The 12,986-nt window shown below is 32.5% G+C and overlaps 2 protein-coding genes and 1 long non-coding RNA gene across 3 annotated transcripts; 1 reads left to right on the top strand and 2 right to left on the bottom strand.

Annotated features, from left to right (window-relative positions):
- LOC109359430 (pentatricopeptide repeat-containing protein At2g20540-like) lies at positions 620 to 2,598 on the top strand. The gene has a single exon (XM_019604090.1). The coding sequence runs from the start codon at positions 719 to 721 to the stop codon at positions 2,285 to 2,287; it is 1,569 nt and encodes a 522-aa protein (XP_019459635.1). The 5' UTR covers positions 620 to 718; the 3' UTR covers positions 2,288 to 2,598.
- Positions 3,746 to 8,112, bottom strand: LOC109361318 (probable leucine-rich repeat receptor-like protein kinase At1g35710). The gene is made up of 11 exons (XM_019606761.1): positions 7,819 to 8,112; positions 7,597 to 7,744; positions 6,752 to 6,823; positions 6,072 to 6,143; positions 5,713 to 5,784; positions 5,476 to 5,619; positions 5,299 to 5,379; positions 5,142 to 5,213; positions 4,897 to 4,968; positions 4,063 to 4,134; positions 3,746 to 3,986 (listed from the first exon to the last, which is right to left on the bottom strand). Exons 1-11 carry the CDS (start codon positions 7,910 to 7,912, stop codon positions 3,896 to 3,898), a joined length of 990 nt encoding a protein of 329 aa, XP_019462306.1. The 5' UTR covers positions 7,913 to 8,112; the 3' UTR covers positions 3,746 to 3,895.
- LOC109359541 lies at positions 10,008 to 11,366 on the bottom strand. Its single transcript, XR_002109071.1, has 2 exons — positions 10,794 to 11,366; positions 10,008 to 10,398 (listed from the first exon to the last, which is right to left on the bottom strand). It is a non-coding gene; the product is annotated as an uncharacterized LOC109359541 (long non-coding RNA).

The following is a 12,986-nucleotide window of genomic DNA, read 5'->3' as shown; positions in this document are numbered from 1 at the left end:
TATATATATATATATATCATTTTCCATTTTCTATTCTTATAAAGGTGTATTTATGATCATTTTTTCCGAATGAGGGATGAACTTCTTTTTAGGAGCATAGCTACCCCTACCCCTACAAATAAGTGTGGATCAAACCTTATCAGTTGGCTTATAATATTTGGGGATCTAATACCTCTTACATTAAGGAACCAACTCTTGTCGATTTTTTTCCCAGAACTAATATATAATTTTTATATTAATTATGCATTTAGAGGCTTTGGCTGACTTTTCTGCCTTGTTACCAAACCAATATGTAAAATCCATTAACCATAGGAGTATTGTTGCGATAGTGGTAGGGGAGCTTGACCAAGAACTCTAATATACGATTTAGCTTCTTCAACCCATATTCACAACAAATAAAATCATTTTTACATCTTTTTTTAACCCTTTCAATTTTATTTTTACACTAGTTAAAAACCCATCTAAAAAGATTAGAAGACAAGCATAAAATACTTAAGATTTATACACAATTATTATGTCATAGCCTTTAAACTTTGATTACTCATACATTATGGGTATTTATATTTTTTCTCATAATTTATACAATTCACGTGGACACCATGGACATCTACCTTTTGGAGAGAGAAAGTGGTGTCTTTGAGTGTTGTAGAGACTAGTTGTGTATATGTAACATAGTTTATAGATGATTTATTGATGTTTATGGATGTGGCATATTTGAATGCATTTGCTTCCAATGTCAAGTTGCAGAAAGAGATGCCTAATACTATTAGAGAAATGCAAAAACATGAAGCACCTTAAACAAGCACATGCTCAAGTATTCATCACTGGACTTGACACCAATACCTTTGCTCTCAGCAGGGTTCTAGCTTTTTGTTCACACCCACATAAGGGAAGTTTAACCTATGCATGCAAAGTGTTTGATCAAATTCAAAACCCCACAATTTGCATATGCAACACCATCTTCAAGGCTTTTCTTCTCAATGGTAAATTCACAAACACCATTCACTTGTTTACCAAGGTGGTTCAGAATGGGTTGAGCCCTGATAACTACACCACCCCTTATGTGTTGAAGGCCTGTGCAGCTCTTCAAAGTTGTTCTTTGGGGAAAATGATTCATGGGTATAGTTCAAAATTGGGTCTTGTGTTTGATATCTACGTGGGTAATAGTTTGATGACAATGTATTCTGTGTGTGGGAATATGGTAGACGCAAGACAGGTGTTTGATGAAATTCCTAGCTTAAGTGTGGTGTCTTGGACTGTGATGATATCAGGATATGCAAAAGTTGGTGATGTTAATTCGGCAAGATTTTTCTTTGATGAAGCACCTGAGAAGGATAGGGGAATATGGGGTGCCATGATTTCTGGTTATGTGCAAAATAATTGCTTCAAAGAGGGTCTTTATATGTTTCATTTGATGCAGTTAACTGATATAGTTCCTGATGAGTCTATACTTGTAAGCATTTTTTCTGCTTGCGCTCATCTGGGGGCTTTGGATATTGGCATTTGGATCCATAGATATTTGAATCAAGCAAGAATTCCATTGAGCGTTCGTTTGAGTACTAGCATACTAGACATGTATGCTAAATGTGGGCACTTGAAGTTGGCTAAAGCATTATTTGACTTGATGCCGGAGAGAGACATTGTGTGTTGGAATGCTATGATTTCTGGAATGGCAATGCATGGAAATGGAACAAGTGCACTCAAGCTGTTCTCAGATATGGAAAAAGCAGGGATTGAGCCTGATGATATAACATTCATAGCTGTATTTACTGCTTGTAGTCATTCAGGAATGGCATATGAAGGTCTTCAGTTGTTAGAGAAAATGTGTAGTGTGTATAAAATCGAGCCTAAGAGTGAGCATTACGGTTGTATAGTCGACTTACTAAGTCGAGCTAGTCTCTTTGAAGAAGCTATGGCTGTAATAAGAAGAATAACAAGTTCAAGCAATGGCTCTGAAGAGACATTGGCTTGGAGGGCATTTCTGAGTGCATGCTGCAATCACGGTCAAGCTCAACTGGCTGAATTTGCAGCTGAAAGACTCTTGCAATTAGAGAATCACAGTGGGGTCTATGTTTTACTTTCTAATTTATATGCTGCATCTGAAAAACACAGTGATGCTAGAAGGGTGAGGGATATGATGAAAAACAAAGGGGCAGACAAAACACCTGGTTGCAGCTCAGTGGAGATTGATGGAGTTGTGAATGAGTTTATTGCTGGTGAAAAAGTGCATCCTCTAATGGAAGATATATACTCAGTTTTGGAGAAAATGCATATGCAGTTAGACTAGAATCATTAGACAATTCAAGGTTCAACAACTACCACTTGACTAATGGTCCATTATCCATTTCAAAGTGAATATTCATAAGGTCGTTTAAGGCAGGGAATAGACCAACTTGGAACTTTAAAAATCAAATACAAAAGTGTGAACTAATCATAATCAACTAGTCAAGTTAACAGATTCATTATGCTTCTGCAGTTAAATTCAGTATTTACCTTTCTCTGGTACATGAAATTATCAGCTTATTTTTTCAGTTTTAATATCAACATTTTTTTTATTTCAATTTTAGGTTACCCTGCATTCTTTTGATGTTTTAAATCCAATTGCTTGTCAGATTCCATAAGGAGTGTGTGCACCAAGGATATACCTAGTTGACATTAAGAGAGTGAGAGACTAGTCCTTGATCAAGAATTGAACCATATGAACATGCTCAAAAAATCCATTTAGTACCAATTGTGTCTGGCTAAAAAATTTATATTAGGAGGAGCAGGAACTTCTTTTTTTACCTCTGCGACAGTAAACTTGTAAAACGAACTTTGTTGTAAAACTTGTATCTTAATGAAAATGGTATAGTAATGTCATATTTTGGACTAATCTTTACTTGTAGTTCTCAGCCTTAACTTCTCTTGTGCACTCATCAATCCTAATGAATTTTATGTACCAAAGCAAGGATTGGATGCATGCAATGCAATATTGAAGGGAGCCTCTATACTAACACACACTCATTGAATTTCTAATGGCATTACATGCACTTATTGAAGGGAATCTCAGCACTAGTGCAGTATTAATCCATAACACATCAAGTATCTCTGTAACAAAAAAGTTAGAAAGTCACACAGGCCTTCTTGTTGAACATCGGAATATCTTTTTTTCATATTAGAAAGCTGTACTTTTTTATGTTTTATTCTAAAATGTATGTAAAACATAGCTGAAAGTCACATAAGATTCTAAGTTCTTAGCTAAAAAAAATGAAAATACACAAGTATGAAGTCACCCCTTCATTCCCTCACTGATTATAGTTTCTCAACAAGCTCCAAGACATACACATTAAACATTGAAAAAAGTTAAGTAATCTAAAAAAGTAAAAATATATATTCAAATGAAAAAGCATCAAATCTTTAGTATTTTGAAGGTGACTCCAACATTTATTTAACTGTCTCGTTTGAAGTAATCTTTGACAACTTTTAAAATTAGAAGCAAGGTTGCATTTGATTTGTTAAAAGATAAAGACATCACATCACAAAATTGTCACATGTTTGATTTTCAAATTGACTTCAATACTAAATAATAATCTCCTTATAGACTTGAAGTAGCACACTTAAAACTAGTGATTATTGATGAGGACAATACAGATTAGAAACTTTGTCCATTAAACTTAAATTGTTCAGTGCTGTCCCTTGCATCATAGGCACCACAAGAGTCCAAAAAAACTATCTATAACACAATCAACTTCTAGACTTGAAATAGCAGACTTAAAACTAGTGATTATTGATGAGGACAATACAGATTAAACAAAAATTGGATTACCTTTTTGGCTATTTCATTTAGTTATTCAGTGGAACTATAGTATAAATAATTATACATGGATACTCCCTGAAAAAAATATTTTAAGTTTCATTAAACAAGGAAGTCTGAATCAGAAACTTCAAGCATTTTGTGAAAACCAACGGGCTTGACACCGGGACGGAAGGCATTTCCTTCAATATACCTGCAAAGAGCGAATGATTACTCAGTTCAATGGACAAGATAAACGCGTGATTTACTCAACTTTGTCAGAAACTCACATTTCTTTTAGAAATGGATGCTTATAAAAGTGGTCTGGAATTCTCCCTGAAAACTGGTTGTGATCCAGATACCTGCAATAAAGATTGAAAAAAGTTGACAAAACACTACAGAAAGATGCCAAACATTTCTTGCAAGTATGTAAGAATATATTTGTCAGCCTAATTAGCAGAGGGCACAACGCTTTCTTTCTTATGATGGAAGGAACATTCCAATTAACTGCTAATTCTATTTAAAGTTTGAAAGTATACTTTAACAGCTAGTCCAGCAAACTATTGTTGATAAACTCTAGTGTTAACTCATAAACTCATAACATTTTAACTGGTGGAACCAAGTCAACTAACATGGAAAATCACATGAATGACCTCAGGTCGGGTGGACTCGGGTAAACTCGTGACCTCACCACCGAGTTTACAAATTCTCTCACCCACTCAAATTACATTCTCTAAACACCCAAAACGGTGTTTAATGACCAAAACACCTAAAATTATGATATTTCATTACTATCCATAAAAAATACCCCTCAACCAATATGAACTTAGGGCTTCAATAAAATTCAAATTCACAAAGCTCTCCGCTTCACCTTCTCTCTAGACTTTGCTATTGTCTTCTCTCCCAGTCTCATCTCTACTTGGTCATCCTCTACCTAGCACCCTTTATCTCATGCTCGCCTTTATTAATGTATTACTGTAACATATATGTTAATGTATTATTGATGTATGATTGGCTATATATGTTATGTTGATATATTTTTTTTTTTAAATAGATAAACTCGCAAGTTTGACTTGACAACCATGAGTAAACTATCAAATAATTGGTCTGAAAGGAAAACTTACAAGTACGTTAATTTAGGAATATGAGCAACACCGGATGGTATGACGCCTGCCATTTTGTTGTGGGACAGATATCTGTCTCCCACAAAAATAAAAATAAAAAATTCAACAGTTATAGAAATTCCAAGGAATAATAGATAGATGTTGAAACAGAAACATTATTGTTTACAAATGCTTTCATATGCACACAGAGACAGGTGGAAGAGGAATAGGTGTTTCAGACGGAAAGAAGGAAAAGCAATACTCACAAGATTTCAAGACTAGATAAGTTAGCAAGTTGTGTGGGTATTCCTCCAGTGAAATAATTATTGTTAAGATATCTGGCAATCAGAACAAAGTTTTGTTAATAGTTAGAGACAACTGCATTATCATCTAGAGGAAAACAATTCAGCAGCAAGAACTTACAGATTGCGAAGTGCTGGAAAGCAACCTTCAATACGAATGAGTTCTCTTATGGTGCCTACCAAATGATTGTTACCAACATCCCTGTAAATATAACAGTATGATCATGCAACACAATTAGCATGAGATATTTATAGATGACTTGGTAGTTGAAGATTCTTAAAAGGATTTGAACATTACAAGTGTCGAAGGTTTTGTAGAGTGCCCAATTCTGGTGGTATTCTTCCAGTTAAACGGTTTTCATGAAGATAAAGGTAGCGAAGGTCTGGAAGATTTGCTAACTCCCTGGGGATTTCTCCCTTGAAATTATTGAAGCTTAGGTGCCTGCAAAAGGACATGGTATATAGTACATTAAATAAAAATGGGGGAAGAAAAACTAACAAGTCCAAAGTTAACAGGAAGGTAAAAATTACTCACAGATGTGTTAAACTTTTAAGATCACCAATTTCTGGAGGAATTGCATCCTGTAGTTTGTTCCACCTCAAATTTCTGAAAGGAAACAAAGACCAATAATGAACCACATATTCTAAATGATAGAACCAAAAGCATCATAAAATCAACAATTTATTGCATAGAGAAATGGAAAAAGCATAATACTCATAAATCACCAATAGCTATGAATACAAGAAAAAAATGTGTCCATGTTATAGAGAGATAATAGGATTATGATACAGCAAAGTGCAACATTTTAATGCAACAACACATCATATCAAATAAACATATAAAAACAAAATGCAGAGAGTAACCAAAAACAGAGAGGGATTAGGTAAGTATACAGTATTCTAAGATGCTTCAATCGCCCAATTTGAGGAGGAATAGGCCCTGTCAACTTGTTATTATGGAGATCCCTGCCATAAGTAGAGACAGTAATTCAATTCATAAGAACTAGAAGGTGAGTGGAAAATGGAAATACTTAAATTTTATGCATTTGTAATTTAAAATGAACAAAAAATACCAAAGGCGGATAAACTATAAGTGAATAAGATATCATCTTAGCATGTAAAGCTTAACTTCCCATCTTAAGTTTTATCATTGATAAACCAATCAAGTTTAATCATTTTAGCTAGCACAAATGTTGTGCTGACACACATAGGTTCTATATCTCTCGTGTCAAACCACTCACAGTTATACATGCACATTAAAAGTCATCACAGTAAACAAAGTTCTTGGACTTCAATCATACATCACACACAGACTAAATTCAAGGCTACCACAACAACTACTCCAGCATGCTACTGTAAACTAGGAACCCAACCTTCCGTTATGTATACATTTGCCAACCGATTAAAATCATAGGTGATTCTGTAAAACTAATTGAATAACATACACATTTAACTTCCCATATTGCCACCTCTATCATTCAAGTTCAATACAACCATAGGTATCACGTAACAACACACGTTCCTCAAATCATTTGTTTGATCAATATGTAACATACGTTAATCAAGATACTTACAGCCGTGTAAGATCCAATAAGCTTGTCACAGCAGTAGGAAAAGGCCCCACAATGGACACCGCATACACCTCACTGCAAATAAAAAGGCAAAAATCCAGTTAGGAAATATTTAACTAGACATCACTTTCTAACATACATTTCTCACACCTGCTTCATGTAACTAGACAAAACCAGTTGGAATAATCAAAACATGTACACAAAAAGAGAGGTGGATTCAGTTGTAATCCAACTGAAAACTGAACTTGCGTATAAGTGTGTGTATGTTACAATTTTGTTCTGGTTACACCAATCTCACTCACTCCTCATCTTTTGGACATAACTGCACTTCAAACTCAAAATGCTTTCTTTTCTCTTTTCACTCTTTTTAATAAATAGCATAACAATGAAATCAATTAATCGTATTATTCACGTGTGCGATCCAGTGTACGAGACTTTGTCGTGTCTTGAGAGGGTAGGTGTATACAGCCTTACCCCACAAGTAAAACGTGTGTTTCCAAGATTTGAAATTGTGACCTCTTGGTCACTAAGGCTCACCTTCTTTTCACATGTACCAAGAAAACTGTTATGATGAATCTCTTTTCAGGGGAGCTTGATTGTACCCGAAAACTGTTTTTCCCCCTAACTATTAGCATGTCAGGAAATTGGTTCTTTTACCTAACTAGCATGTCAGAATTCTAGTGTATGACAAAAATAACTGTTTTCATGAATTTCTACTTAGGGCTTCAGCATACCGGTAAGTTAGTTATTTACCCACTAGACAAAGAAAACAAACCGAAAATCCCATAAAACAAAAACAGAAGAAAAAAAAACAAAAAATGAAGAACAGTGAGATATAAGAATCTTACAGTTCAGTGACAACACGATAATCACCCATAGTAGAACAAGTAACACCAGACCAAGGTGGTAGATCTCCATCTCCACACGGATCATCACCAACCCAAGCATACACCACTCTCCATCCTAAACTAGCTTTGATCTCATTCAATGCTTTCACTGCAAAACCAATTATCATGTGAAAAAACAATAAAAGGAACCGAACCGACACTAGTTTTGGGTGTTAATGTTACCGTCACGCTTTAGGGTCTTGGAGTGTGCAAGATTGGAAATTGATAGGGTACAAATGAAGATGAAGGAGAGTAGAATAATGGGTATCTGCGCCATTTTGAGGAAAACGTTGTAATCAGTCACAATCTGTAGTTCTTTTATGATAGTTGTTGTAGATCTGAAGTGTTATTTGAGAGTGAAATGGTTCTTTCTGTGATTTAGATTTTGGTGATATAAGATTTGAGTGAGAAAGAGGTGATGGGATTAATTGAAGTGGAGAAACTCAGGGAACGCGGTATCAACTATTATAAGTGGAAAGTGAAAATTTATTAATACTCCTGGGCACTGAGAGTAATATGATGATTAGTTTATTGTTATTATTATTTATTGTGCTCATTTGTTTAATTATTTACAAAAGACTTTAGATTCCAAGTGTTTTAGTTTATTTTTAAGTAAGAAGAATATGATTAAATAGTTTTTCGATTTTACTACTCTAGTCTTCAAATATTGAAAACCTAAAATGATCTCAATCTTTTTTAAATATTGGTTAAATTAATTTTTTTTGGCTTTGTTTAAGAATTATGAGGAAAGAAAATGATAATGATCAAAGGGTTAGGAAGGGATGAAGAGAAAAGAAAATCAAGACAATTTTTTGTTTGGGAGTACGAAATTTAATAGGGAGATTAAATTAATATAATGTAAAAATAATTTTTATTTTCCTTTTAAAAATTTAATTAATAATAATAAATGAAAAATAATATATGATTATATAATATTACTAAAAATATTTAGGTATTTTATCATGAACGATTTTGCAGGGCCTCTCAAACCTTCTATTCTCATTCATTAAACTCTCAAATAAGGGTAATGATTTTCAAAATCATTCATGTTATTCTCCTCCAAAATCGCACTCCCTAATTTGGTAATGTAAAAAACATGAATATCTGAAATGAGTATTACTCAAACAATAAATATATTTTTTTGTACTACTAAGGGTATCACCTTTTTATGGCAAGGAACTAATATCTTTTGAGGTTTATAGTTATCTTTCCTAACAAATATTACTCCCAAAAATCAAACATTTCACTTTAAAAGTCCCGTAACATTTTACACCACTCAAACAATAAATATGAATGTTAATATAAAAATATGGGAATAATGCATTGATGATGTGAATTCGTACTATGATCCTTACAAATTTTACAATATAGTTAGTAATAAGTGTTACTCATTTATTTGATAGATGAAAATAGGTGTTACTCATTTATTTTAGTTGCAATCAAGTATTATGAATTTTTATGAGATAGACTTCTCTTCATTACCGGAGACGCGAGTTATAAAAAATACATTAAAAAATCAAAAAACAATAATATTTATGATATTTATTTTTTATTGAAATTACAATGTTAACATTAAAATTACAAAATACAACTTGGGTAGGAGTATTACTCTCTATTTAGGCGGTTAAAATGGCACTACTGGCTTCTTCTTTTTTTTTCTTTCTTGTTACTTTTATGTTGACCTTTGTTTAAGTGGGTAAAAAAATTACTCCTAGAAGTGTAAACTCATTTATTTCACGCAAACAACCGCTCTTATTTAATGCCATTTGATTTCTCTCGAAAGACTGAAACTATGTGATCGTTATTAAATCGCTAACTTTCTGTGTTTTTTGAGAGAGAAAGGGGAGAAGAAAAATATAGGAAATATTTGTTGTGTTATATTTAATTGTTACATAGGTACAACCATTGTTATAGAGAGGCGAACAGTGTGTAAAAGTGAACAAAATGTAACATATATTGACACTTATATCCCTTTTATGTGTAATGATATTATACCGTGGGAAAAATCATTTATGATGGCTGCCACACCATAATCTAAGACAATACAATTCAAATGGGAATTTCTTTTGAATCCAAAATCATTTTTCATGTTAAATTTAGGTTGAGTTTGAAAGGATATTTACATATTCAAGTTAAATTGTTATCCTTAGTCATTATCTATTATTAATGAGAAATAATCATATTATTAAAGATTTTGATAATTTTTTAATTTATTTTTAAAAGAAGTGAATGTTTCTTATTGGAATGTGAGGAAAATGATAAATTTATATATTTTTAATTAATTTAATTTAAATATAAAAAGTTAGCTCTAATTTTTTAATATGACATGTCGGAATAGTACTTAGAAAATCCTAGCTCCATATAATATGATATAAATATAACAAAAGCAATAATTCCATTAATTAAGTCAAATACAAACTATGAAGTATAGTGGAATATTTAAACTTCTTAAAAAATGTTGCTGACATAGTCCTAAGAATGAGCCCATCTTGACCCCAGAAACAAAGCAACACCCATAAATAGATATGTCCTTGTCCTTTGGTGGCTCCATATTAATGAAACTCATGGGGTCCTTCTGAGTTCTACCTCCAACCATATTCTCTTCAAAGATGCCCCAAAAAAGGACCATTTCCATGCTTGTTTTTAGATTCAGGTCTTCCTTTCTACAATGTTCTCTACCCTCTCTCATACACATAAACTGTTTGGTTCTAATTGCAACACAGAATAACCAAAAACAAGCATGGAAATGGAGATTTCCCACCACTAAGGGAAAAGTTACCAAAAAAAAGGGAAATAAAGCTTAATTCAATAATATACAATGTTTGGTAACAAAGAAAATAAAGGTAGAACATATAGAACCTATCACAAAGTAACATATTAATCTCGGTTTGTAAAGTTTGAGGAGCCATTCACTTCTAAGGTGTCTCTTTCTGCATGCCATGGTAACTCTAGCCATTGATGTATAAATAATATTCTCTTTTGCATGGTGGGTATGCAAAAACTTGATGAAGGGTACCCATAAAGAAAGAAGTAATATGCAATATTACAATTTTCATAGTCTCATTATAATTGCATTGTGACCACAATTTTAAACCATGATACTGAGAAATGTGTGATGAAATTGAACTATTTAAGTGGTACATGCAGAATAAATATACCTAGGGGTATTGGTAGTTAAAGTGAAATTTGATGGCTTTGGAATTGGTACAATCAATTGTGTAGTGGGTTTGGGCCAGAAGGAACTAGCCTCTTCTCTGCACCATATCTTGTATCAATCCCAATCTCCTTTGAGGGTGGAACTGCACCATGCAATTTATGGTGCAGTTTCTGAAGTTCAATGCACAAAGAACGTGGGTTTTTTCTAGAGAAAGAATCACAATAAGGAAGATTATTATGGCTATTTCTTGAGGGATTTTTTGGTGGAAGAGCATGAGTTTGAACTCTGGAATTGGTTGAAGTAAAGAAGAAGAGAAAGAGGAAGATGAAGATGAAAATGTTCATAGTGGTTGAAGATAAAGAAATCTTCATTTCTGAAACAGAGAGATGCAGGGGAGGGTGAAGAGAAACTTGAGGTTAGAAAGAAAGTGAAGAGAGAAAAATGATGGGGTTGATGATTTGACATTAGGGAAAGAAGTGAAAGTATTATTAATTGCAAAGCAAGAGACACATGAAGGTATGTAATGACCAAGAAAATGGAGGGGGCCTCACTCAATAAATTGTTTTGTGAGTTCTTCACATGAATATCTTGTTTATATAATCAATTGGGGCTCTTTTTTTTTTTACAACTTTTCTAGAAAGTGTATTTTTTTATAACGTTTTGGTAAATATAGTACTTTGCATCATTTAAACTAAACTGTTTCGAAATTATCCAGAACAGTTGTTCATAATACATTTTTATTCAGGTATTTAGTGTCACCAATTACCATCTTTCATAAAAAGAGAGAAGGTTTAATGGGTTAACACATCTAGTGGCGCCTTTCATGCTTAATTGTTGTGATTTTAATTGGATGTTCTACTTTTCAATATAAATTTTATTGATTTGAATGTACAAATATGTCTAATTTTTTGTGATTTTAAATGTGCTTTTAATTAAATTTTATTTAGTTTGATGTTCAATCTACACCTTTTTCGAGTTCCTTTGGAAACTGAGTTTATAAAAAGAATGAAAAAAGATTAATAAATTATGAAATATACTGAGATATTTCTGAATATACTTTTCTCTTATTCACACTCTAACTCAAAAACCATTCCTTTGAATAAAGAACAAAAAATGGGTTGTTCTAAACTATATCACTCAACAATAAAAACATGTTATGTTAATTAAAAAGAATTAAACTTTTATTATTTGTTTATATTTTTGTTTCATTATTATTAGTGAAAGACATAATTTGAGAGGATCCATCCTCGAAAACATTATAAAAAAAAGGACGGTTGAAGTTTTACATATTGGGTTGGGGCATATGTGGAGGATTATGAGCTAACAAAGCGTTGATCTAGTAGTGTAAGTTTCTATTAGATCTCTAGAAATATTAAAATAGTCACACATTCCAAATGAGATTAATTTTTTGCAAAAGAAAAAAGAAAAGGAGTAAATACCCGTAATATTACAAGAAAAATATGTGGGATGCTAGAGACATTAACACCAGATTAGAGATTATTTGTGGCAACGGTTTAGGCAAACAAAAATAGTTGGCAGAAACAAGGGAATTGTATTTTAGGTTTACTGCTTTTATTGACTATTATTATGTATGGATGGTTGTGTTTGGCTTATTTGACTAGCTGATATTCATGACGTAATCCTAAAATAATTTCTTACTAGTAATCAAAGTTGTTTGATCTACACGAAAAAAGTTTAGAAATACAAACAATTTATTTATAAAATGTGTGGTAAATGCCTAATTATGTTCTACTTTTAAAACTATTCATACACTTCCACTAAAGTGTGTGTACTTTAGGTGACTTAAGTGTGTCTTAGTTAAAAAGTTATTTATAAAGTACAATTAAATAGCTTTTTTGGGTAACATTTAATCTAATAGCATAAGTTTTAAAAGGATTAATTAGTCTCGCTATAATATTAGAACGACAGTTTTTATTATAAGTAGTTAGAACTTCAATTCTTGTCGCTATTTTTCTTTTGGGTAAAGGTCAATTATGTAACAGGTTAAGTTTGATATTAAGTGCTTACTCATAAATACTTTCTAAAACTTGTGATATGTCCTCCTATATGAATTGGAAATTAAAATGAATAGCATTGTCTGCATTAACTTGTCTGAAAAGACACGTGAAATACTTGAAAATAACACCAATAAGACTTTACTTTGTAATATCCATCTCATCTCATGTTTAAATTT

Source organism: Lupinus angustifolius, chromosome LG11 (assembly GCF_001865875.1).
Source record: "Lupinus angustifolius cultivar Tanjil chromosome LG11, LupAngTanjil_v1.0, whole genome shotgun sequence".
Classification (NCBI taxonomy): domain Eukaryota; kingdom Viridiplantae; phylum Streptophyta; class Magnoliopsida; order Fabales; family Fabaceae; genus Lupinus; species Lupinus angustifolius.
The sequence above is the reverse complement of the archived record's forward strand: the minus strand, read 5'-3'. Positions and strand labels throughout refer to the sequence as shown.

Excerpts from the sequence above, each read along its gene's own strand:
- LOC109359430 (XM_019604090.1), top strand. The coding sequence starts at position 719 with ATGCATTTGCTTCCAATGTCAAGTTGCAGAAAGAGATGCCTAATACTA.
- LOC109361318 (XM_019606761.1), bottom strand. The coding sequence starts at position 7,912 with ATGGCGCAGATACCCATTATTCTACTCTCCTTCATCTTCATTTGTACC. Across the intron at positions 5,785-6,071 it reads TTGAAGCATCTTAGAATACT|AAATTTGAGGTGGAACAAAC; the intron begins GTATACTTACCT and ends GTTTCCTTTCAG. Across the intron at positions 5,214-5,298 it reads TTTCCAGCACTTCGCAATCT|ATATCTTAACAATAATTATT; the intron begins GTAAGTTCTTGC and ends TCTGATTGCCAG.